Here is a 27,261-nt window from a genome sequence, read left to right as displayed (position 1 = left end):
CCTTCCTTCACACAGTCGCATTCACACAAACCCGAGATCAGACACAATTTGAAACTCCATCCACACCGTCCCATCACACACACACCGGGTTTAGAAACAGAGTGAATCTCCCTCCACACCGTCCCACCACACCCTCCCGGGGTCAGACAGTGAGAGAAGCTCCCTCCACACTCTCCCATCACACATTCCAGGGGTCAGACAAAAAGAGAAATTCCTCCACACCGTCCTATCACACATTCCCGGGGTGAGACTGAGAGTGAATCTCCCTCAGCACACTCCCATCACACTCTCCCGTGGTCTGAAACAAAGTGAATCTCCCTCCACTCCGTCCCTTCACACACGTATGCGATCAGAAACAGAGTGAATCTCCCAACAAACCGTCCCATCACGCACTCCCGGGGTGAGACTTAGAGTGAATCTCCCTCAGCACACTCCCATCACACTCTCCCGTGGTCTGAAACAAAGTGAATCTCCCTCCACTCCGTCCCTTCACACACGTATGCGATCAGAAACAGAGTGAATCTCCCAACAAACCGTCCCATCACGCACTCCCGGAAGCATACACATAGTGACGCTTTTACCACTCTGCCCCACCACACACTCCCGGGGTTAGGCACAGAATGAATCTCCCTCCCCACCGTCCCATTACACACACACGGGGTCAGACACAGAGCGAATCTCCCTCCACACTCTCCCATCACACATATAACCATATAGCAATTACAGAACGAAAACAGACCATCTCTGCCCTTGTAGTCCATACCGACGCTTACTCTCACGTAGTCCCAGTGGCCCGCACTCAGCCCATATCCCTCCATTCATTTCCTGTCCATATGCTATCCAAGTTTACAGTACGTGACAATATCGAACCTGCCTCTACCACTTCTATCGGAAGGTCATTCCACACAACTACCACTCTGTTAGTAAAGAAATTCCACCTCGTTTTACCCTTAAGCCTTTTCCCCCTAACTCTCAAATATTGCCCTCTTGTTTGAATCCCCCCAACCCTGAATCGAAAAAGCCTATCCACATCAACTCGATCTATTCTCCTCATTATTTTAAATACCTCTATCAAGTCCCCCCTCAACTTTCTACTCTCCAAAAAATATAGACCCAACTTGTTCAAACTTTCCCTGCAACTTCGGTTCTGAAACACAGGTAACATTCTAGTAAACCTTCCCTGTACTCTCTCTATTTTGTTGACATCTTTCCTATATTTCGGTTACCAGACCTATACACAATACTCCAATTTCGGCCTTACCAATGCCTTGTACAATTTTAACATTACATCCCGACTCCTATACTCAATGCCCTGATTTATAAAGGCCAGCATACCAACATCTTTCTTCACCACCCTATCGACATGAGATTCCACCTTCAGGGAAATATGCACCATTATTCCTCGATCACTCTGTTTTACTGCATTCTTCAATGCACTACCATTTACCATGTATGTCCTATTTAGATTATTCCTACCAAAATGTAGCAACTCACACTTATCAGCATTAAACTCCATCTGCCATCGCTCAGCACACTCTTCTAACTGGCCTAACTCTCTCTGCAAGCTTTGAAAACCTACTTCAATATCCACAACGCCAGCTACCTTAGTATCATCTGTATACTTACTAATCCAATTTACCACCCCATCATCCAGATCATTAATGTATATGACAAACAACATTGGACCCAGTACAGATCTCTGAGGCACAACACTAGTCACCGCCCCCCAACCTGACAAACAGTTATCCACCACTACTCTCTGACATCTCCCATTCAGGCACTGTTGAATCCATTTTACAACTTCAATATTAATACCTAACAATTGAACCTTCCTAACTAGCCTTCCGTGTGGAAGCTTGTCAAAGGCCTTACTGAAGTCCATATAGACAACATCCACTGCTTTACCCTCGTCAGCTTTCCTCGTAAACTCTACAAAAAATTCAATAAGATTTGTCAAACATGACCTTCCATGCACAAATCCACGCTGACTATTCCTAATCAGACCCTCTATACAGATAATTATAGATACCATCTCTAAGAATAATTTCCATAAATTTACCCACCTCTGACGTCAAACTCACAGGCCTATAATTGCGAGGTTTACTCTTAGAACCCCTTTTAAACAATGGAACCACATGAGCAATACGCCAGTCCTCCGGCACAATCGCCGTTTCCAATGAAATTTGAAATATTTCTCTCAGAGCCCCTGTTATTTCTACCACAAACTCCCTCCAGGTCCTATGAATATCCTGTCAGGTCCCGGAAATTTATCTACTTTTTTGTTCCTTATAAATGACAGTACTTCCTAGTTTCCATAATTTCCCTACTTTTTCCTTTACCTTACACAATTCAAAGTCCTTCTCGTTCGTGAATCCAGCGGTCAGACACAGAGTGAAACTACTCAACACCGTCCCATCACACACTCCCGGGGTCAGACACAGAGTGAAACTCCTCAACACCGTCCCATCACACACTCGCGGATACAGACACAGAGTGAGGCTCCCTCCACACCGTCCCATCACAAACTCCCGGGGTCAGTCACTTAGTGGATCACCCTCCACACCGTCCCATCACACTTTCCCGGGTTCAGATACAGAGTGCAGCTCCCTCCGCACCGTCCCATCACACTCTCCCGGGGTCAGACACAGAGTGAATATCCCTCCAAACCATCCCATCGCACACTCCCGGGAGAGGCACAGAGTGACGCTCTCTAAACCCTGTCCCACCACTCACTCCTGGGGTCAGACAGAGAGTGAAACTTTCTCCACAGCGTCCTATCACACACTCCCGGGATCAGATACAGAGTGAAGCTCCCTCCACCCCGTCCCATTTCACACTCCCAGTGTCAGACACATCGTGAAGCTCCCTACACACCGCATCTTCACACATTCCCGAGCTCCGGCAGAGAGATTCACCCTCCACACCGACCCGTCGCACACTCCCGGGTTCAGACACAGAGGGAAGTTCCCTCCAAACCGTTCTATTACATATTCCCGGGGACAGACACAGAATGAAGCTCCCTTCACACCGTCCCATCACAAACTCCTTGGGTTAGACACAGAGAGATTCACATTCCGCACAGTCCCATCGCACTCTCCCGGGGTCAGACACAGTGCGTAGTTCCCTCTACACCGTCCCTTTGCACACGACCGGTGCCAGACACAGTGAAAAACTCTCTTAACACCTTACCAATATGTAACACGGTGGCCAGACGCAGAGAGACTCTCCCTCCACACCGTCGCATCACAAACAACCAGATTCAGACAGAGAGTGAAGCTCCTTCTACATAGTTCCATCACGGACTCCCGGTTTCAGTCAGAGAGAGAAGATTCCTCCACACCGTCCCATCAGAAACTCCCGAGGTCAGACATAGAGTGAAGATCCCTACATACCGTCCCATAGCACACTCCCGTGTTCAGAAAGTGAACGATCCTACCCTCACAGCGTCCCATCACACATTCCTGGGGTCAGACACAGACAGAAGCAACCTTACACTGTCCAAACACACAATGCCTGTGTCAGAGACGGAACCAACCTCCCGACACACGAACCCATCAAACTTTCCGGGGGCCAGACACAGAGTGAATCTTTCACCACACTGTCTCATCACACAATATAGGGAACAGAAGCAATGTGAATTTCCCTCCACACCGTCCCAACACCCACTCCCGTGGTCAGACACAGAGTGAATCTCCTTCCACACCCACCCATCACACACTCCCGGTGTCAGACACGGAGTGAATCTCCTTCCACGCCGTCCCATCACACACTCCAGGGGTCAGACACAGAGTGGATCTCCCTCCACACCGTCCCATCACACACTCCCTGGGTCAGACACAGAGTTAATCTCCCTCCACACCGTCCCCTCACTAAACTAGAATGTTTGCGGGGTGGGAACCGAACTGAAGGATTGGGAAAGAGGAGGTTAGCTCACAAATAGAGAAAGCTTGTTGACAGTGCGAGGGGGAGGTTAGGCAGATGATAGAGTAGGGTTGCGCTTAAACCGAAGGGTTGAGATGTATCTATGTTAACGCAAGGGGTGTTTTGAACAAAGCGGATGAGCTTAGAGCGTGGATCACTACTTGGAGATATGAAGCGGTGACCATTACAGAGACAAGGGTGGCTCAGTGACAGGAATGTTTACTTGAAGTGCCAGGTTTTAGATGTTTCAGAAAGGACAGAGAGGGAGGCAAATGCGGTGGGGGCGTGGCACTGTCGATCATTGATAGCGTCACCGCTGCAGGAATGGTGGACGCCATGGAGGGATTCTCTATTGAGCCTCTGTGAGTGGAGGTTAGGAACAGGAAGGGGTCGATCACTTTACTTGGTGTTTTTTATAGGCCGCCTAATAGTAACAGGAATATCGATGATGCAGATACGGAAGCAGATCCTGTAAAGTTGTAATAATAACGGAGTGTCGTGATGGGAGTTTTTAATTTCCAAAATATCAATTGGAATCTCCCTAGAGCAAGTGGTTTAGATGGGGTAGAGTTTGTTAGGTGTTGTTCAGGAAGGTTTCTTGACAGTTAGGCCTACCACAGGAGAGGCTGTACTTGATTTGGTTTTGGAAAATGTACCTGGTCAGGTGTCAGATCTCTCAGTGGGAGAACATTTTGAAGATAGTGATCATAATTCTATCTCCTTTACAACAGCATTGGATAGAGACAGGAACAGACAATTTAGAAAAGCGTTTAATTGGAGTAAGGTGAATTATGATTTTATCAGGGAGGACACTGGAGGTTTAAGTTGGAATCAGATGTTCTCAGGAAAATGTACGCAAGAAATATGGCAAATATTCAGGGGATAATTGTGTAGAGTTCTGTATAGGCACGTTCCACTGAGACTGGGAGGTTATGGTAGGATAGAGGAAACGTGGTGTGAAAAGGTTGTAATAAATCCAATCAAGAAGAGAATTTTACAAAAAGTTCAGAGACCTGGATAATTTTAGAGATCAAGAAAACTACAAGGCTACTAGGAAGTAGCTTAGAAGGAAATTAGCAGAGCAGAACGGGTTATGAGAAGGCCTTAGCGGGCAGAATTAAGGAAACCCCCAAAGCATTTTACACCTTTGTAAAGAGAAAGAGGATAAGAAGTGAAAGAATAGGTCCTATTAAGTGTGACAGTGGGAAAGTGTAATGGAAACTGAGGAAATAGCAGAGGTACTTCATGAACACTTCACTTCAGTATTCACTCTGGAAAGAGGATCTTAGTGACTGAAGTGATAGCTTGCAGCAGACTGAAAAGCTTAAGCATGGAGATATTAATAGAGAGAATGTTCTGGAGCTTTTGGAAGGCATCAAGTTGGATTAGCCACCAGAACCGGACGAAATGTAACCCAGGCTACGCTGGGAGTTGAACGAGGAGATTGCTGAGCCTCTGCCGATGATCTTCGCATCATAAATAGGGACGAGAGAGTTTCCAGAGGATTGGAGTGTTTTGGATGTTGTTCCTTCATTCAAGAAAGGGAGTAGAGATAACCCAGGAAATTATAGACCACTGAGTCTTACCTCACTGGTTGGTACGTTGATGGAGAAGATCCTGAGAAGCATGATTTATGAGCTTTTGGAGGGGTATAATATGATTAGGAGTAGTTATCATGGCCTTGTCAAGGTTAGGTCGTTCCTTACGAGCCTGATTGAATTTTCTGAGGATGTGACTAAACACATTGATGATGGAAGAGTAGTAGATGCAGTCGATGTAGATATCAGCAAGGAATTTGATAAGGTACCCCATACAAAGCTTGCTGAGAAAGTGAGGAATCATAGCATCCAAGGGGACATTGCTCTGTGGATCCAGAACTGGATTGCCCACAGAAGACAAACAGTGGTTGTAGACGGGTCATATCCTGCATGGAGTTTGGTCTCCAGTGGAGTGTCTCAGGGATCTTTTCTGGGCCCCCTAATATTCGTAATTTTTTATAAATGACCTGGATGAGTATGTGGAGAGATGGATTAGCAAATTTGCTCATGTCACTGAGGTTGGAGGTGTTGTGGATACTGTGGTGGGTTGTCAGAGGTTACAGCGGGACATTAATAGGATGATAAAATGGGATTAGAAGTGGCAGATGAAGTTTAACCCAGATAAGTGTGAAGTGGCTCACTTTGGTAGGTCAAATATGATGTCCGAATATGGTATTATTGTTAAGACTCTTGGCAGTGTGGAGGATCAGAGGGATCTTCGAGTCCGAGACCATCGGACACTTAAAGCTGACCCGCATGTCGACTTTGTGGTTAAGAAGTGTTATGGTGTACTGGCCTTCAATCGTGAAATTGAATTGAGGAGCCGAGAGGTAATGGTACAGCAATATAGGAACCTGGTCAGACCCCACTTGGAGTATTGTGCTCAGTTCTGGTGGCCTCACAACAGGAAGGATGTGGAAGCCATAGAAAGGGTGCAGAGGAGATTTACAAGGATTTTGCCTGCATTGGGGAGCATGCCTGATGAGAATAGGTTGAGTGAGCTCGGTCTTTTCTCCTTGAAGCGAAGTAGAATGACAGGTGACATAATAGAGGTGTACAAAATAATGAGAAGCATTGATTCTGTGGATAGTCAGTGGCTTTTGTACCAAGGGCTGAAATGGTTGCCACAAGAGGACAGAGGTTTAAGATGCTGGGGAGTAAGTGCAGAGGTGATGTCAGGAGTAATTTCCTTTACTCAGAGAGTGGTAAGTGCGTGGAATGGGCTGCCGGCAACAGTGGTGGAGGCAGATAGGATAGGGGTTTTTAAGGGCCTTTTAGATAGCTACACGGAGCTTAGTAAAATAGAGGTTTATGGGTTAGCCTACTAATTCCTGAGGTAGGTACATGTTCGGAATAACTTTGTGGGCTGAAGAGCCTGTATTGTGCTGTAGGGTTTCTATGTTTCCACTTAGCTTAACCTCAGCGATTGGGAGAGTGTTGGAGTCTTTTAATAAATTTGTGGTTGCGAAGCACTTGGTGACTAATGCTAAAATTAGTCAAAGTCAGCTGGCTTCTGTCAGGGGCAATTATACCGACAAATCTGTTAGAGTTCTTTGAGGAAGTAACCAGCAGGTCGGACAAAGGACAGACAGTAGGTGTCATTTACTGGATTTCCAGAACGCATTTGGAAAAGTGCCATGAATGAGGTTGCTTAACAAGACATAATCCCATGGGGTTACCGGAAAGACACAGGCATGGATTGAGGAATGTCTGACCTGCAGGAGGCAGCGAGTGGGAATAAATTGGGCCTTCTCCGGTTGGCTGCCAGTGACGGGTGGTTTTACTCAGGGGGACTGTGTTGAGACCGCTACTTCTCACATTGATTTTCAATGCTGAGTGGAACAGATGGCTTTGTGGCAAAGTTTGCCAATGAAACGGAAGTAGGCGTAGGGGTCAATTGCATTAATAAAATCATAGAACAAAGTTCCTATCTAAATTAATAGAGACAATTAAAAAACCCCATTGAATCCGGCTCGAACACCATCACTGGAAGTGCATTCTCGCTCTGTGGCAACCCACATTCTCTGTGTGAAAAGCATTTCTCCGTCAACCCCTTGTACCACCATCCAAGCACCTTAAAACTACAGAACATAGAACATACAGCAGTACAGCACAGTACAGGCCCTTCGGCCCACAATGTTGTGCAGAACTTTAAACACCGCCTCCCATATAACCACCCAACTTAAATTCCTCCATATACCAGTCTAGTGATCTCTTAAATTTCACTAGTGTATCTGCCTCCACAACTGACTCAGGCAGTGCATTCCCCCCACCAAGTACTCTCTTAAAAAAAATCTTCTTCTAAAATCCACCTTGAACTTCCCACCACCTACCTTAAAGCCATGACATCTTGTATTGAGCAGTGGTGCCCTGGGGGAGAGGCGCTGGCTGTCCACTTTATCTATTCTTCTTAATATCTTGTATACCTCTATCATGTCTCCTCTCATCCTCCTTCTCTCCAAAGAGCCCTAGCTCCCTTAATCTCTGTTAATAATCCATACTCTCTAAATCAGGCATCATCGTGGAAAATCTCCGCTGTACCCTTTCCAGGGCTTCCACATCCTTCCCATACTGAGGCGACCAGAACTGGACACAGTACTCCAAGTGTGGCCTAACCAGAGTTTTACAGGGCTGCATCATTACCTCGCGACTCTTAAATTCTATCCCTCGAACTATGAAAGCTAACACCCCATAAACCTTCTTAGCTCCCCTGCCTACATGTGATAGGTAGACCTGTAAGGTAGGGTAGTTAAGAAACTATGACCTCACCCCTCAGCAAACGTGTACATTTCATTGACAAACAACGTGAAACAACTGGTCGGTATGGAGGGTGATGCGATGGTGTGGAGGAAGCTTCATTCTGTCTCTGACCCCGGGAGTGTATGATGGGACGGTGTGGAAGGAGATTAGCTGTGAGTCTGACCCCGGCGTGTGCGATGAAACGGTGCGGAGGGAGCTTCACTCTGTGTCTCACTCCGGGAGTGTGTAATACTATGTTGTGGAGGAAGCTTTTTTATTGTTTGACCCGGGGAATGTGTGATTGGGCGGTCTGGAGGGAGCTTCACTCTGTTTATGTTGAAAGATTGGAGTGACTGAGCATGTAAACATTGGAATTTAGAAGGATGAGAGGGATCTGATTGAAACATATAAGCTTATTAAGGGATTGGACACGCTAGATGCAGGAAACGTGTTCCCGATGTTGTCGAAGTCCGGAACCAGAGGTTATGTTTAGGAATTAGGCGTAGGCCATTTAGAACGGATTTCAGAAAAAAAAAAAACTTTTCCACCCAGAGAGTTGTGGATCTGTGGAATGCTCTGCCTCAGAAGGCAGTGGAGGTCAATTATCTGGATGCTTTCAAGAAAGAGTTAGATAGAGCACATGAAGTTGGCGGAGTCAAGGGATATGGGGGGAAGGCAAGAATGGGGTACTGATTGGCGATGATCAGCCATGACCACAGTGAATGGTGGTGCTTGTTCGAAAGGCCGAATAGACTACACCTGCACCTAATGTCTGTTGCCTATTTTTTCTGACCTGTGATGGGACGGTGTGGAGGGGAGCTACACTTTGTGTCTGACCCCGGGGAGAATGTGTTCCGGTGGGGTGGAGAGCGGGAAGTGAGGGAGGGTGTTGTTCGAGGAGAGACGAAACCATCGAAGGAGGGGGGGGGGGAGGTTGCCGGTTATTGGGAGATTTAGAGAGAGGAGGGCGCAGTAGGCAGATGGCCGGCTGTCCAGGGCACATGTTATCTAATCTCTCCCCCATCCACCATCGCTGGAAATGCGGAAGGGACGGGACCGAAAATGCAGGGAGATTCCTGGTCGGGGTGTGCAGTGGGTGGGAGAGGATTGGGAAATTTTTGGGTCACGGCGACGGGCGGTGCTGTTAGAGAGGAGAATCGGTGTGGAGCCGATGTGTAGGGTAAGGTAACGGGGAAGGTGGGTCCGTATGAAGCGGAGGGAAGGGGATAGAATGGGGGAGAGAGAGGGAGAGAGAGAGAGAGAGAGAGAGAGAGAGAGAGAGAGAGAGAGAGAGAAGAGGAGGAGAGAGAGGAGAGAGAGAGAGAGAGAGAGAGAGAGAGAGAGAGAGAGAGAGAGCGATGGGGGATGGGGAGAGAGAAGGAGAGCTGAGAGAGAGAGATGGAGTGAGAATGCCACGGATTAATGAAGGAAAGAGAGAGGGCGCCACTGGGCTCTGTTCCCCTCTCTCCGAGGGGAGGAGGTTCATTCATCTCGCTGGATGTTCTAGTGCTTTGTCCTGGGTCCATGGTTTCTCGCGGACAGAGGGTTTGAGACCCTGGCGATGGTCAAGAGCTGTGAGAAATCAGGAGCCAATCGGGGGAGGGGGTTGCAAATTTCTAGGACAATGGAGGCTCTTTATGGGTAACATAAATCCCTCCGACATTCGCTCCTTCATCATTCCTGCCCTCCTTCTCTCCTTCTCTACCCTCCCACCTTCCTTTCATTTCCTCACTTTCCCCATCCGCTACCTTTCTCCCTCCATCATCTAAATTCCTTCTCGCTCATCCCTCCCCCTTCCTTCACTCATTTCCTCTCTATATCGCTCTCTCTCCTCCATATCGTCCCCTCCTGTCCCTTTCATTCCTTCTCTCACTCTGTTCAACCCATTCGCTCGCCGTCTCTTTTCTCGTTGTTCTTCGCGATTTCTCTACAATTTTCCCCCCTTTTCTCCCCTCTCCATTCCCAATCTGTATCGCACTGTTCCCACTCTCCCCACAGTCCCTACTGCCTCCCTTCTCTCTCTCCGTTAACAACCTATTTCCCTTCTCTCTCTCCCCTCTCCCTCCCCTCTCTCTCCCCACTACTCTACCCCGCCACTCTAATTTTAACTCTAACTTTCTCTGACGCCCACAGCCTCTCTCCTCCCTGCAATCCTCCGCCTGTCTCGGTTCCTCTCTTTACCAGCTGCTCATCTGGTGTTTGGTGGTGTCGCTCGGACACACTTGTCAACACGGGCTTCCTCTGACAACGGTCACTTCCCCTTCTGAGCTCACAGACGCAGAGATTCTTTGACAGAATGGACGGCAGAGAGACTTACATGAACGTGAAGTTCACCAAAACGGACTCACGGTTTCCTTCGCCAGGTGGGTGGGGGAGAGAGACGGAGGGGAGAGGGAGATTCACTCTGTGTCTGACCAAAGGAGTGTGTGATGTGTGATGGGCGGTGTGGAGGGAGATTCACTCTGTCTGACCCCGAGTTTGTGTGCTGGGAAGGTGAGGAGGGGGATTCACTGTGTGTCTTACCCCGAGATTGTGTGGTGGGACGGTGTGGAGGGAGCTTCACTCTGTGTCTGACCCCGAGATTGTGTGGTGGGGACGGTGTGGAGGGAGATTCACTCTGTCTGACCCCGAGATTGTGTGGTGGGACGGTGAGAAGGGGGATTCACTCTGTGTCTGACAGTCTGGAGGGAAATTCACTCTGTCTGACCCCGAGTTTGTGTGGTGGTAAGGTGAGGAGGGGGATTCACTCTGTGTCTGTCCCCGGGAGTGTGTGATGGGTCGGTGTGTAGGGAATTAACTCTGTGTCTTTACCCGGGGGGTGTGTGATGGGACGGTGTTGGGGGAGATTCACTCTGTTTGACCCCGGGAGTGTGTGATGGGACGTGGTGGAGGGAGCTTCACTCTGTGTCTGACCCCGGGTTTGTGTGATGGGACGGTGTGGATTGATATTCACTCTGTGTCTGACCCCAGGAGTGTGTGATGGGCCGGTGTGGATTGAGATTCACTCTGTGTCTGACCCCAAGATTGTGTGATGGGACTGTGTGGAGGGAGTTTCACTCTGTGTCTGACCCCGGGAGTGTGTGATGGGACGAGGTGGAGGGAGATTCACTCTGTACTGACCCCGGGAGTGTGTGATGGGGACGCTGTGGATTGAGATTCACTCTGTGTCTGACCCCTGGAGTGTGTGATGGGGCTGTGTGGAGGGAGTTTCACTCTGTGTCTGACCCCGGGATGTGTGATGGGATGGTTTGGAGGGAAATTCACCTCTGTGTCTGACCCCGGGAGTGTGTGATGGGACGGTGTGGATTGAGATTCACTCTGTGTGACTCTCACTGTTCTGTACCCAGCTGAACCTGATGTAACGTATGCGGAACTTAATGTCCAGACCCTCTCGACGGCCCGGGACCGGACAGATGGAGGTCAGTTCTCTCTGTCGGCTTGTCTGTGTTTAGCTGTCGTGTCCAATCCTGTCGAGCGATCTCAGAGCAAGCGTGGAGTTGACCTTAAATATTGCCTGTTTTAGCATAAGAGAGAGAGAACACATTGGAGAGACGATGGGGGGGGGGGGGGCGGTGAACGTTCGATGGACGGTGCGGAGGTTTCCGTGAGGGTGTGAGCGTCCAGGGAGGACCGGTTATAGAGAGAGCGCCGTGTGCTGTGAGATGGGTCGGTGAGGAGACTGCACTCTCTACCGCTCTCACTCACTTCTTTATCTGTCTGATTTGCTCTCTCCCAGACGGTCTGACCTCCACCTACTCAGAGTTGAACTTTCTGAAAGAGGAACCCCGCATCGATGAGGACCAAGATAATCCTCGGGAGCCGGCAGGCTGACAACCACAGCACATACAGGTCAGAGTTCACAGGAATGACGTCAACACTGAAGGCTCGAAAGGGCCGAATGGTCTACTTCTGCACCTATTGTCTATTGTCTATTGTCTATAAGACCCCTTCGGCGTCCCCGGGTCCGGACAGATCAAGGTCAGTTTCATCTTTGTTAGTTTGTCCCTGTTCAGGTGGCTTGTCCAATCCTGTAGAGAGATCTCAGGACAAACGTACAGTTGACCCCAATGATACCCTGTTTGAGATAACACGGAGGGAACGCGTGAGAGATGTGAAGAGGAGGGAACTCTCTTTGATAGTCGGTGCGGTGTGTTGCGCCCTGGGAGGGGCGGATTAGAGGCCACAATTAAATCCCTTTCCCCTCTCACAGTAATGACGTCATTGTGGAGGGGTCACATGACACAGTACCCAGTGTCCTACTTTCTCATGCATCTGTCTAGACCACTTCCTCTGTCATCTCGTTCCACAGACTGACCACCATCTGGGTAATAAAAGGTTGTCACTCGGGCCCCAATTAAATCCCTTTTCCCCTCTCATCTTATATCTGTGCGCTCTGGTCCTCGATTCTCCAGGTCTACGGAATGTAGCTGTGCGCATTCACCGCTCTTGGTTTTATACGGATCTCTAAGGTCATCTCGACGCTCCAAGGGATAAAGTCCCAACCGATCCGACCTCTCTCCATAAATTAGTCCCTCGAGCCCGCAAATATACTCGTTCTCCTCCTTCTCTCTGCTCGACTACCATTTCTCCATCGTCCCACACTATCCACCCCACTCTCTCTGGTCCTCTCCATCCACGAACGCCTCCTCTACGCGGTTTCCGATTCTCCCCCAAACAATCTCACACAAATCCTTCCCTACCTATGCTCTTATTTCTCCCCGTCTCCCCACTCTTCCCACTCCGCCCCACTATCCGTCCCTCTCTCCTCCCCTGTTCCGTCCCCTCCCATTCCCTTTCCCCTTCTTTCGTCCCTGTCTACCTCCTCCTCCTCTAACTCCCTCCCTGACTCATATCTCTCCCTTCACACCATCCTATCTTACCTGTGCCCTCTGATTCACGATACCCCCGGAACCGAGGAACGTCTGTGCCCATTCACCCTGCCTGTGTCCCTCGTGGTTTTATACAACTCTGTAAGGTCACCCCTGCTCTCCAAGGAATAAAGTCCCGACCTGCCCGACCTCTCTCCATGACTCACTCCCCCGAGTCCAACATCCTCGTAAACCTTCCAGCTCGGTGTCCTTTCCTATATCAGGGCGACAGAGACTGAACAAACAGCGGCGTCACTGTACATCAAAAACGTCACCTCCCGACTCCTGTAGCATCATCTTCCGGAGCAGTCTACCATCTGAGACCTTGTTAACGTCTAGGTAGATTACATCTACTCCCCGTGCCTGATCAGCCCTTCCCGATCATACTAGCCGAAACACTCCCTGGGTGTCGCGCCATCGTGCATCTCCCTCCATGCTCTGTATTCCAAACTCTCCCTCCCTCTCTCACCGCTCCTTTCCTTCGTCATCTCTCCCCACCTTCCGCTCTTCCATCTTCCATCCTGCGACCTTGTCACTGGACTTGTTAAAGTCAGCGTATATTATATCTTCAGGTCCTCCGCAATCAAATCGGTCCGTTCAATCTCCCTGGGGCCCCATCATCATACAGTGTAGCCCAACAAATGCATCATTGAAGCCCCTGTACATCAGGACTACTACACTTCCCTCATCAGCCGTCCTGCTGGCTCTCTCCAAAGATGGACATTTCACATGTTTCCTCCTGCTGTCTCGGTGAAGTAGTCAGCAAAAATCATAGACTCCGCACCCAACCCGGACTCCCTCCCATCGGGGAGAATAATACAAAAGCCCGTCCCACCAGTCTCAAGGACGGCTTCTGCCCCGTTTTATCGGATTATCCTACGGCCCCCTAGGACGATCAGATGGATTCCTGACCTCACGATCTACCATCGCCGTGGCCCCTTGCACCTTATCGTCTGCCTGCACTGCCCTCCCTCTGTAACTGTGACACTTTATTCGGCAGGACCTCTCCTGTTTGCGATGTATATAGAAACATTGAAACATAGAAAACATAGAGCACAATACAGGCTCTTCGGCCCACAAAGCTATGACAAACATGTCCTTATATTAGAACTACATAGGAGTTAACCATCGCCCTCTATTTTTCTAAGCTCCATGAGGCCATCCATGAGTCTCATGAAAGCCCCTATCTTATCCTCCTCTATCACCGCCGCCAGCAGCCCATTCCACGCACTCATCACTCTCTGCGTAAAAAAAAACTTAACTCTCACATCTCCTCTGTACCAACTTCCAAACACCTTAAAGCTGTGCCCTCTCCTAATACTCATTTCAGTCCTGGGGAAAGGACTCTGACTATCCATACGATCAATGCCTCTCATTATCTTGAATACCTCTATGAAATCACCTTTCATGTTCCGTCGCTCCAAGGAGAAAAGGCCGAGTTCACTCCACCTGTTCTCATAAGGCATGCTTTCCAATCCACGCAACATCCTTCTCAATATCCTCTGCACCCTTTCTATGGATTCTACGTCCTTCCTGTAGTGAGGCGACCAGAACTGAGCACAGTACTCCAAGTGGGGTCTGAGCAGGGTCCTTTGTAGCTGCAATTTTACCTTTCGGCTCCTAAACTCAATCCCACGATTGATGAAGGCCAATGCACCGTACGCCTTTTTAACCACAGAGTCAACCTCCGCAGCTGCTTTGAGCTCGGAACCCAACATCCCTCTGATCCTCCACATTGCCAAAAGTCTTACCATTAATACTATATTCTGCTATCGTATTTACCTATCAAAATGAACCACCTCACACTTATCTGGGTTGATCTTCATCTGCCACTTCTCAGCGCGGTTTTACATCCTATCAATGTCCCGCTGTAACCTCTGATAGCTCTCCAACTATCCACAACACCCTCAACCATTGTGTCATCAGTAAACGTACTACCCCATTCATCCACTTCCTCATCCAATTCATTTATAAAAGTCACGAAGAGAAAGGGTTCCAGAACAGATCCCTGAGTCACTCCACAGATGACTGACGTCCAGATAGATAGATAGATAGATAGATAGATAGATAGATAGATAGATAGATAGATAGATAGATACTTTATTCATCCCCATGGGGAAATTCAACTTTTTTCCAATGTCCCATACACTTGTTGTAGCAAAACTAATTACATACAATACTTAACTCAGTAAAAAAATATGATATGCATCTAAATCACTAGCTCAAAAAGCATTAATAATAGCTTTTAAAAAGTTCTTAAGGGCGGTTGAATTGTAAAGCCTAATGCATTGGGGAGTATTGACCTCTTCATCCTGTCTGAGGAGCATTGCATCGATAGTAAACCTGTCGCTGAAACTGCTTCTCTGTCTCTGGATGGTGCTATGTAGAGGATGTTCAGAGTTTTCCATAATTGACCGTAGCCTACTCAGCGCCCTTCGCTCAGCTACCGATGTTAAACTCTCCAGTACTTTGCCCACGACAGAGCCCGCCTTCCTTACCAGCTTATTTAGACGTGGGGGCGTCCCTCTTCTTAATGCTTCCTCCCCAACACGCCACTACAAAGAAGAGGGCGCTCTCCACAACTGACCTATAGAACATCTTCAGCATCTCACTACAGACATTGAATGACGCCAACCTTCTAAGGAAGTACAGTCGACTCTGTGCCTTCTGCACAAGACATCTGTGTAGGCAGTCCAGTCTAGCTTCTCGTCTAACTGTACTCCCAGATACTTGTAGGTCTTAACCTGCTCCACACATTCTCCATTAATGATCACTGGCTCCATATGAGGCCTAGATCTCTAAAGTCCACCACCATCTCCTTGGTCTTGGTGATATTGAGACGCAGGTAGTTTGAGTTGCACCATATCACAAAGTCCTGTAACAGTTTCCTATACTCCTCCTCCTGGTCCATTCCTGACACACCCCACTATGGCCGTGTCATCAGCGAACTGATGATATTCAGTCCATGCTGAATATGACCCGTCTACAACCACTCTTTACCTTCTGTGGGCAAGCCAGTTCTGGATCCACAAAGCAATATCCCCTTAGATCCCATGCCTCCTTACTTACTTTCTCAATAAGCCTTGCATGGGGTCCCTTATCAAATGCCTTACTGAAATCCATATACACTACATCTACTGCTCTTTCTTCATCAATGTGTTTAGTCCCATCCTCACAAAAAATTCAATCAGGCTCGAAGGCATACCTGCCCTTGACAAACCATACTAGCTATTGCTAATCAATATTATAGCTCTCCGAACCCATCATTGCACAGTAAGTGATTCAGTGAAAACACTTTTCCATTCCCAGATCGGGACCATTACCGCTAGCCACTGAATGCAAGTGTTTCCACGATCCGCAGACGAGTCCAGATTAAATTAGAACAAATAGGTCACCATAGTGAATGTGAGAGGACTTCAGTGTAAATGTACCATATTGCGTTTAGACTTTCAAATGAAAATATGTGTCCGAAGGTTGGAAATTACAGGGGGAAAAGGGAAAGAGCTGATCAATAAGGGTATGCAATGATGTGGAGAGCGGAGAAGGACTGGCGTAGATCAGTTACAGATACGGTTTGGTGACCTGGCAAATGGAGTTTAACCCGGACAAACCTAAAATGTTGCCCCTTGATAGGTCAAATGAAAGAAATGTCACACTATCAGAGCCAAGACCCTAAACAGTGTTGAAACATAGAACATAGAAAACCTACAACACAACACAGGCCCTTCGGATGGTAAAGATGTGCCGAACATGTCCTTACTTTAGATGGGCAGAGGATCGTGGGGTCCATGTTCATACCTCCCTGAACGAAATTAGCCTCACAGATAGATAGGGTAGTTAAGAAAGCTTATCGGCGTTAGCTTTCATAAATCGAGGGATAGATTTTAAGAGTCACGATGTAATGATGCAGCTCTATAAAACTCTGGTTAGTCCACACTTGGAGTACTGTGTCCAGTTCTGGTCGCATCACTATAACACGGATGTGGAAGCATCGGAAAGGGTACAGTGGAGATTTACCAGGATGCTGCCTAGTTAAGAGAGTGTGCATTATGATCAGAGATTAAGGGAGCTAGGGCTTTAGTTTCCGGAGAGAAGAAAGATGAGAGGAGACATGATAGAGGTGTACAAGATATTGAGAGGAATAGATAGAGTGGACAGCCAGCGCCTCTTCCCGAGGGCACCACTGCTCAATACAAGGGGACATGGCTTTAAGGTAAGGGGTGGTAAGATCAAGGGGGATATTAGAGGAAGATTTTTTTACTCAGAGAGTGGTTGGTGCGTGGAACGCACTGCCTGAGTCAGAGGCAGATACACTAGTGAAATTTAAGAGACTACTAGACAGTGTATGGAGGAATTTAATGTGCCGGGTTTACATGGGAGGCAGTGGTTAAGGGTCGGCACAGCATTGTGGGCCGAAGGGCCTGTACTGCGCTGTATTGTTCTACATTCTGTGTTCTTTGCCTTGATTGGTCGGGGCATTGAGTACAAATGTCAGGAGTTACGTTGCAACTTTATAAAAAGTCACTAGTTAGGCTGAATCAGGCGTATTGTATACAGTTCTGGTCACCCCATTATCGGAAGGATGTCAGGGCGTTGGGGAGCCTCCGGAGAGGTTTAACAGGACTCTGTCGGGATTCGATGGCATGTGTTACAACGAGAGGTCGGACACCTGGGTCGCTTCCCTGAGCGGAGTGTGGGAGGGAGGGATTTCCAGTGGGGGACACGGCTGAATAAACACACACGCTGAATGGTCTCTCTACAGGTGCGCAGAAACTGGAGCCGAAGCAGAATATCGGAAATAGACCGGATCGTAAGATCTGCCTGCTCTGCCTAGTTACGTCCGCCCTCGTCGCGATAGTGGTCGGGCTCTCGATCTATGGTGAGTGGAACGGGATCCGGGTGGAGTCCGGCCGTAAACTAACAGTGTGGAATGAAACGTTAGCACAAAAATCTCACCCTGACACCAACATGCCCCTAACCCTGTCGGCGAAACGCCCCTCACAGTGACAGCGGCACGTTCCCAAACCGTGACACAGACGTTACCCTCAACATAGCATAGAGAAGACCGTTACCATTATTATGACAGTACCTCACAACCGTGCACGACGGTACACTCACCGTGACACCAACACACCCATCACTGTGACATGGACACTCCCAACACCGTGACGCTGAAAGTCTCCACATCGTGGCACCGATACTCCTCTCACTGTGACACCGACGTATACAAACAGGCATATCACTGTGATACCCACACACTCCTCACTGTGATACAGGCACACCACTTACCATTACACAGACACGCACCTCAGTGGGACACCGACTCTCCCCACACCCGCGGCATCGGACACTCCTCAGACCTCGTCACAGACAGACTTCTCACTGAGACACAGACACTCTCCTCATCTGAAAGAGACACACCCCACACCGTGTCACTGACACACCCTTTACTATCACTCTCAGTATCACAGACTCGTCAGTCTCTGATCACCTCCGACCGAAACTACCGGAGACTTTGTGAACCAACATTACGAGATGAACAGGACCCAGCGCCAATATCAACAACAAGTCTACAAGTTGAACTCCACCCTTGAATCCAGAACATCCGAGAACTCCCGCCTGCATCTCTCTCAGAGAAACTGTCTGAAGAATCTTTCCGCCCTCAGCAACAACGTCACTATCCTCGAAAAGAACATTACTACCCTCAACTCGGATCTCTCGGAGCTGAATCGAACGCACAGCGATCTCCGTCATCAGTTCAATCAGCTCGAAATGACGTACAGACACATCACCGAAAACAAAGCTCAGATTTGTCAGTACCTCACCAGGAGAAGAGGTGAGACAACATCCCCCGATTCAACTGCTCCATATAACAGGGGGTGAGAGACGGGGAGGGAGGAGGTGGAGAGTTTCACTCCATCACTTACCCAGGGAATGCGTGACGGGACGGTGTGGAGGAGATTCCCTCTGTGTTTGACCCCGGGTTGTGTGATGGGACGGTGTGGAGGGAGAATCACTCTGTGTCTGACCCCGGGAGTGTGTGATGGGACGGTGTGGAGGGAGATTCAGTCTGTGTCTGATCCCGGGAGTGTGTGATGGGACGGTGCTGGAGGGAGATTCACTCTGTGTCTTACCCCGGGAGTGTGTGATGGGACGGTGTGGAGGGAGATTCACTCTGTGTCTGACCCCGGGAGTGTGTGATGGGTCGGTGTGGAAGGAGCGACATCTAGTGTCTGACCTCGGGAGTGTGTGATGGGACAGTGTGGAGAGCGATGCACTCTGTGTCTGAGCACGGGAGAGTGTGATGGGACGGTGTGGAGGGAGATTCACACTGTGTCTGACCCCGGGAGTGTGAGATGGGACGGTGTGGAGGGAGATTCACTATGTGTCTGACCCCGGGAGTGTGTGATGGGGAGATGTGGAGGGAGATTCACTCTGTGTCTGACTCCGGGAGTGTGTGACGGGACGGTGTGGAGGGAGATTCACTCTGTGTCTGACCCCGGGAGTGTGCGATGGGACGGTGTGGAGGGAGATTCTTACTGTGTCTGACCCCGGGAGTGTGTGAGGGGACGGTGTTTACGGAGATTCACTCTGTGGCTGACCCCGGTAGTGTGTGATTGGGACGGTGTGGAGGGAGCTTCAACACATAATACTCTGCAGATGCTGGGGTCAAATGAACACGCATAAAACTCTTGGCGAACTCAGCTGTTCGAGCAGCCTCCGTGGAAACGAACAGAAAACGTTGGATTGCCGAGAACCTTCATCAGGACTGAAGTGGGGCGGGGGGGGGGGGGTGTTGACCGGAGCACGGGCCCTACAGAGAACGTGGGGGATGATGCAAAGGAGAAGGCTGGTAAGTGCCAGGTGAAAACCAGGAAATGGAAAGATCAAGTGACGGGGTAGGGGAAGCATCGAGAGGATAGGCAGGTAGGTGAAGAAGGAATGTAAGGGGAAACACTATGGGCAGTAGAAGCAGTTGGAACCATGAGAGAGGTGTTTAGGCATCTGGAGGAGGAGGCAGAGTGAAATTGGGATGGTGGAAGGGAGGGGGAGGGAATTACCGGAATGTGGATAATTCGAGGGAGTTTCGTTCTGTGTCCGACCCAGGTAAGTGTGAAGGGAGGGTGAAGAAACAGCGACACCAACCGTCTGATCCCGGGAGTGCGTGTGCGTCCCGGACGGGTACTGTATAACGTCACTCTGCGTCTAACACTGACTGTGTGAACAGATGATGCATAAAGAGTTTCACTCGGCGTTTGACATTTCCGTGATTGCTCGGAAGAAGTGGGCTTCGATTGAGCTTCGTTCTGCGTCTGATCCCAGAAGTCTATGATGGTTCGGTGTGGAGAGAGCTTCACAACGATCCCGGGAGTGTGTGATGGGACGGTGTGGGGGGAAGATTCACTCTGGGTCTGACACCGGGGGTATATGTCGGGATTGTGTGGAGGGGGAATCACTCTGTGTCTGACCCCGGGATTGTGTTATTGGACGGTATGGAGGGAGTTTAACTTTTTATGATCCCTGTTGATGCGAAGGGATTTATGGAGGGAGATTCACGGTTTCTTGTTCTTGAGTTGCAGAGACGACGTGTCCCCATGACTGGATCAAAAAAGAGGACCGGTGTTATTTCATATCCGTGATCTCAAAATCTTATGATGGAGCGATGGGACATTGTTCAGAACACGATTCGAGGCTCCTCGAAATAGATTCAGACGAGGAAAAGGTATGTCTTACCGTGAGAAGAGATATTAATAATCAATAACTCCCAGTGTGAGACACATAGTGAAACTCCCTCCACAATGTCCCACCACAGACTCCTGATTTGAGACACAGTGTGAAGCTCTTCCACAACGTCTCATCACAAACTCCTGGGGTCAGACACAGAGTGAATCTCCCTCCGCAACGTCCCATCACACACTCCCGGGGTGAGACACAGAGTGAAGCTCCCTCCACCTGTACCATTACACACTCCCTGGTTTGGCACCCTGAAAATCCCTCAATGCCGTCCATCACACACTCCCGGGTTCAGACACAGCGTGATACTCACTGCACACCGTCCCATCACACACCGCCCGGGATTAGACACAGAGTGAAGCTCCCTCCAGCCGTCCCATCACACACTCCCGGGGTCAGACACAGAGTGAAGCTCACTCCAGACTTCCGAGCTCAGACACTGTGTGATTCCCTCTCTGTACCGCCCCTTCACATGGATATGCATTTAGAGAGTCTGGTTCTAAACATTAACTGAAGGGATTTAATTTCACAGAAGTTTGTTTCCAGTGCTGTCTATCGATACGTAACATACTGGATTGGAAAATGCGCGGACAGGTGAGGTTTGGACTGTTGCAGCTCTGTGGTGTGGGAGTGGGTCAGTGGGAATTGTTTGAAGACTGACACAGATCTGTGGGGAGAGAGTGAGTCCGTGAGATCAGTTTGGAGAAAGACAGGGTTGAGGGGAGAGTGGGACAGTGGGATTAGTTTGGAGACTGAAATGAGGTCGTGGGGAGAAAATCCGGCAGTGGGATTAGTTTGAGTTCTGACACTTATCTGTGGGGAGAGAGTGAGTCTGTCAGATCAGTTTGGAGAAAGACAGGGTTGTGGGGAGAGTGGGACAGTGGGATTAGGTTGTTCACTGACACAGGGCTGGCGGGAGAGAGTGGCACAGTGGGTTTAATTTGGGAACTTATTCGGGATTGTAGGGGAGAGCGGTAAAATGGATTCGTACGGCGATGGACCCGGCGCTGTGGGGTTAGCACGGTGTCATAGGATAAGTTTAGAGGCTGACAAGGGGATGCGGGGAGAGCGCAGATTAGTGGGATTAGTTTGGCGACGGTCTCCGGTTGTCTGCAGGATCTGTTTGTCTCTGTTGAAATTGTCTAAACCTCTTTGATAGGAATGTGGCCTCTGATCTTCTGTACGAATTGAACTATGGATCGCCCACCTGCCGTAAGTGCGAATCGCAAGGATGGAATTACCATTCCAGTTACAGTTGCAAACGTAATTTCAGATTCATCTGCGAGAAGTCGGCACCTTTTTACCCGGATGTTCCTGAAGAGATCCGAGGTCTCTGTCAACACCCTGTTGGGCCAACTTCAATCAAATGACTTCACCCCACTTCTCCGCATTCAATCTAACTCACCCCTCAGTCCCCCATCCTTTCATCCCCAACCACCCTCTCTTCCCTTCCTTCCTACCCCAGTCTCCTCCTCTACTCGCATCCCCATTCTCCCCCTACTCTCCCTTACCCCACCTAGACCACTCTTCTCCCCTCCCTGCCCCGAGCTATCCCACTCCCTCCATTTACTACTCCTTCCTACTCACTCCACTTCTCACTCTGCCCTTCTTCTCACAAACTCATTCGGCTTCTCCACATCTCTCTCACTCTCTCCCTCTCTCTCTTACACCATTCCCTGCCTCTCCTCACCGTTCTCACCATCCATTCTCACCTCAATTATGTGCATACGAGCTTTCGATACCCCAACCCAGGGAAAAAAAGAATGTGCACATTCACCCTATCTTTGCCTCCCCTGGCTTTACACCTACGCTCCAAAGAAACAAAGTCCCATCCTGCTTGCCTTCTCTCCAAAACTCAGACCCTCGAGACCCGGAAACATCCTCGTACATCTCCCTCTGCACTCCTTCCATCTCAGTGGCGTCTTTCCTACAGGAGTGCGAGCAGACTGAACACTGCCCTCCAAGCGGGGCCTCACCGACCTTTCCTGAAACTACAACGTGACTTCAGTGCGGTGCAAAGAAGTAAAATTAACGTAAATAGGGGAAGTTAATAAATATTGCAAAAAAAAGGATAATACCGAGGGAGTGTTTAAGTGTTTAGGGAGCGTTCTCAAACTGACGGCGGAGGGGAAGCATCTGCTTGTAAATTGTTGAGTTTACAGGCGCCTGTTCCACCTCCCCGATGGTACCGGTGAGCACAGGGCATTTTCCGGCGGGAGGGAGTCCTCGCTGATGGGTGTGGTCATCTCGAGGCATTCCTGCTTGAACATGTCCCCGATGGAGGGGAGGTTTGTGCCGGTGATGGGGTTGGCTGAGCCTAGAACCCTCTGCAGCCTCTGGCGACCCTCTGCGTTGCAGCCCCCACACCAGGCGGCGATGCGACAAGTCAGAACGCTCTCCACAGTACATCCGGAGAAATTCACGAGTCTTCAATGACAGACCACATCCCTCAAACCCCTAACGTCTTCGGCTCCAACTTGCGATGAACAGCGGAAAACAGCCTGGCCGAATCCACACTTGGCAGATCACTCCTGACGCCAATAAAGTTGGTCTTTCTCAAATTGGGAAACTAAACCCGACGTCACACTTATCCTTTTCCATAATGACCTTGTCTCTAATGGCATCACCATCACTAGATGCAAAGGGGTCCCCTACACAAACTTATGTCCCCTGCCTTGTCCCATTCCGCAGTAGGAGATCAAGTATTGCACTTCATCGTTGGGACTTAATACGTACTGATTAAGGCAACTTTCTTCCAAACGCTTGACTAACTGTCCCACTGGTCTTTCCACAGTATGGGACCCACAGTCAATACCTGTTAAAATCATCCAAGATCACAGCAATATGTATCATACAACAGTTTGCGACCTCTTACAGATTTGTCCCTCTAAGCACCCAGGACTGTTAGCTGGTCGATCATGTTGCCCCATGAAAGGGTTCATTCCTTTCTAATTCCTCAGCTCCACCCTTAAAGCTTCACCTGACCGAGTTCTCCATTCTGTTCTAAGTGACCATTGCCGTGATATATTCAACAACTAGAAATCCCACACGTTTCCCTTGAATTATCCCCGTACTAGTACGACTAAAACAGCAGATACCGGGAATGCTGAACTAACGGTCCTGCCCTTCCTGCAACTAAGTCTCACTATTGGCTAAAATATTATTCTTGCAGGCGTTGGGCCCTGCCCTGAGCTCATCTTTCCTGCATTGCAATGTACGCAGCTCAGATCATGAGTCCCAGCAGGCTCACCTTTTTGCTCCTGACTTTCTCTGAGGTCTGAACAACATCTGTCTCAACAACCATTCCACTGTCTGTTATGGGTTTTTTGTTCCAAAGCCCTACTCCAATGTAAGCCCCACCACTCCCCCTTTCTAATGGCAAAACTCACGCCGGGATATAAGTTCTACTTCGTTTCAGGTGTAAACTGAGAGAGTTGCTCGCTGGCGGAGAAAATGAAGGAGCAGAGCATCGCGGAGAGGTGTGGTGCGGTCTCCAGACAGGAGTCTGTGCTGCCCCCCGGTGTTCGCTCTGCAGAAGACAAGCTCTGTTGTGGCCTATTGCAGATGTGCAAAAATGTGTGTACCTGTAAATGTATATACAGTCAACACAGTGTGGTCGTATAAATACTGATATACGCCGCGCATTTACTATTTTCCCATCGCAGAAGTATTGTTACGAAGGATGAACAACTCTGATGGGCAGAAGGGTGCAGGGTTGCCCATGTCCCCCTCCCCCGGGAGAATTACAAACCGCTACAGCTGCCAAGCTGTTAATGAGAGAGAAAGAGATGGAACAAAACATACTGGGACTGGAACATTTGCTTCAGATTAGGGCGAGATAACACCGGGGAAGAGAGACTATATTATGACTCCTGTAAGACTCACGGCTCCGGAGAGGGCTGTTTACTTGGTACTATTCTGTTCATTAACATTCCTCAGTGGACAGCCGGAGTGGGCTGGTTTGATGGACTAAGCCATTCAAAACTGATTGACACATGAGACCCCGTGAGTAGGGATAAAAGTGAGGTCTGGGGAGACCCCCTCAGACACACCAGCAGACAGACCAAGAGACACACGTGAGCACTGATTAAGTGTTGGAACACACGAGAAAGTTTGGGGCATCGGAGACCAAACGAAGGATCGGTCAATTTTAACAAACAGTGTTTATAGCGAAGCCGGCGGGGGCTTGTGTGTGTGTCCACCCTTGCCTGGGTGTCAGGTCCACCATGGAAGAAACGGTCTAGCTGAAGGACAGAGGGGTCATACCTGAATTGCTACAACAACGTATCGACGGATCAAGAAAGAAAAGGAAGGTTTGAATGACTGGCTGTCACTGTTCTCTCTCTCTCTCTCTCTCTCTATCTCTCTCTCTCTCTCTCTCTCTCTCTCTCTCTCTCTCTCTCTCTCTCTCTCTCTCTCTCTCTCTCTCTCACTCTCTCTCACTCTCACTCTCTCTCTCTCTCTCTCACTCTCACTCTCACTCTCTCTCTCTCTCTCTCACTCTCACTCTCACTCTCTCTCTCTCTCTCTCTCTCTCTCTCTCTCTCTCTCTCACACACACACACACACAATTACAACAAAACAACCAACAACTACCTCCGCCTACATGAACAGAACTGAACTTTATACTTTCCCATGATTATTCCTTATCTCCTAGACAACGATAGAGCTTGTTTATTATTGATTATTATTATACCACACTTTTAGGTGATTGCTAACGTGTATTATCTGTATATTTGCATTGTTGGTATTGATTTGTATATTTTACTAATAAACACTGTTTTGAAAATAGTACCAGACTCCAACGGATACTTCTGTCTTTGCTGGTAAGACTCCCAGTTACGGGGTACGTAACAGTATTATGTGTGTTTTGTGCCGCGTGTGATTGTTGACACTGTGTTTATTTATGCTGAGTAACGCTGACGCGCTTGGCTGTATTCATGTTTACTGATGTATGGTTGAATGACAATTAAACTCGGTTGCATTGAAAGGGTCTCTTATGCACTGGTCTCACCTTCTTTGGAAGAGAACCCGGTGATCCAACTATCTGAAGCCCTCATTCCCACCCCAACACCTTAGCCACGTGTTAATCTCTATTACCCTCCTATTTCTGGCGACACCAGCCCGTGCAGAACTTTGCCCGCTCACCCTCCCACTTGACATTGCTGAGGACCGGATCGGCGAGGTCGCGGCCCTGGCACGCGGGAGGGAAAGAACATGTAGGAATCTCTGTCTTGAACACAGAACCGCTTTTATGTTCCCCAAACTAGGAATCACAAATAACCACAGCTTGTTTCATGTCGCCTTCCTTTCTTAACCATAGAGGCAAACTCGAAGCCAGAGACCGGAACTGTGAGACTTTCCTATGCTCGTTCATTTTTACCCGTCTCCCCGACCCAGACGTTTACAAAGTGGTAGATCTGTTATTAAGTCAGTTGGACACAGGGGTACTCTACAGTGGGTCTAGCTGGTTAACCCCTTTCAACCTCCTGACTCTCACCCAGTTTCCTGTGAACTGCATATGTGCTCTAACTTTCTCCCAATATGTATCGCGACCATCCCCCCACCTTCCCGAATGACCCTGAGTTCATCCAGTAGCAGTTCCAACTCCATAAATCAGAGCGTTGGAATCTGCATCCGGGTGCAATTGTCAGAGGCGAGGTTGTCGGAGACACTGAAGGTCTCCCTGCCGTCCCAGATCCTGCAAGAGGAGCATTTAACTCTCCTGCCAGGCATGCTTACTGTGTAATTATAAAGAAGGAAACGATAAATAAACGATAAATAAACTGAAAACAAACCTACCAACATTTTGCCCTTACTGTGACATGCAAAAGTTTGGCACACCGGTCAAAATTTTTGTTGCTGTGAATAGCTAAGAGAATAAAAGAGGACCTGATTTCCAAAAGGCATAATGTTAACGATGACGTATTTCTCTAATAATCTAATCAAGATTACCTTTTTTTTAATTTCCATCTTTTACAGTTTCAAAATAACAGAAAAGGAAAAGGGCCCGACGCAGAAGTTTGGGCATCCTGCATGGTCATTACTTAGTAACACCCACTTTGGCAAGTGCCACATCTTTTAAACGCTTTCTGTAGCCAGCTGAGAGTCTTTCCATTCTTGTTTGGGGTATTTTTCACACATTTGTCCGTGCAAAGGGCTTCTAGTTCGGCGAGATTCTTTGCCCGTCTTGCATGAACTGCTCTTTTGAGATTTATCCACAGATTTTCGATCATGTTTAGGTCGGGGGACAGTGAGGGACATGGCAAAATTTCAGCTTACGCCTCTTGAAATAGTTCGTTGTGGATTTTGAGTTTAGGATGTGTTTAAGGTGATTATCCTGTTGTAGAAACCGTCCTCTTTTCATCTTCAGCATTTTTACAGGTGGTGTGATGGTTGCTTCCAGAATTTGCTTGTAAATAATTGAATGCGTTCTTCCGTCTACCTGTGAAAGTTACCCC

General features: G+C 48.7%; 1 protein-coding gene across 1 annotated transcript; it reads left to right on the top strand.

Annotated features, from left to right (window-relative positions):
- Window positions 1-18,601: 18,601 nt before the first annotated feature.
- LOC140720479 (C-type lectin domain family 2 member B-like) lies at window positions 18,602-22,591 on the top strand. The gene is made up of 4 exons (XM_073035330.1): window positions 18,602-18,902; window positions 20,647-20,789; window positions 21,333-21,394; window positions 21,960-22,591. Exons 1-4 carry the CDS (start codon window positions 18,602-18,604, stop codon window positions 22,168-22,170), a joined length of 717 nt encoding a protein of 238 aa, XP_072891431.1. The 3' UTR covers window positions 22,171-22,591.
- Window positions 22,592-27,261: the final 4,670 nt, after the last annotated feature.

Source organism: Hemitrygon akajei, unplaced genomic scaffold (genome assembly GCF_048418815.1).
Source record: "Hemitrygon akajei unplaced genomic scaffold, sHemAka1.3 Scf000043, whole genome shotgun sequence".
NCBI classification, from domain to species: Eukaryota; Metazoa; Chordata; class Chondrichthyes; order Myliobatiformes; family Dasyatidae; genus Hemitrygon; species Hemitrygon akajei.
Note: the sequence above shows the minus strand (reverse complement) of the source record. Positions and strands in the feature narration are given on the sequence as shown.

Coding starts and splice junctions, on each gene's coding strand:
- LOC140720479 (XM_073035330.1), top strand. CDS start 18,602: ATGAACAGGACCCAGCGCCAATATCAACAACAAGTCTACAAGTTGAAC. Junction 18,903..20,646: donor GTACCTCACCAGGAGAAGAG/GTGAGACAACAT, acceptor CTTGAGTTGCAG/AGACGACGTGTCCCCATGAC. Junction 20,790..21,332: donor TAGATTCAGACGAGGAAAAG/GTATGTCTTACC, acceptor TTAATTTCACAG/AAGTTTGTTTCCAGTGCTGT.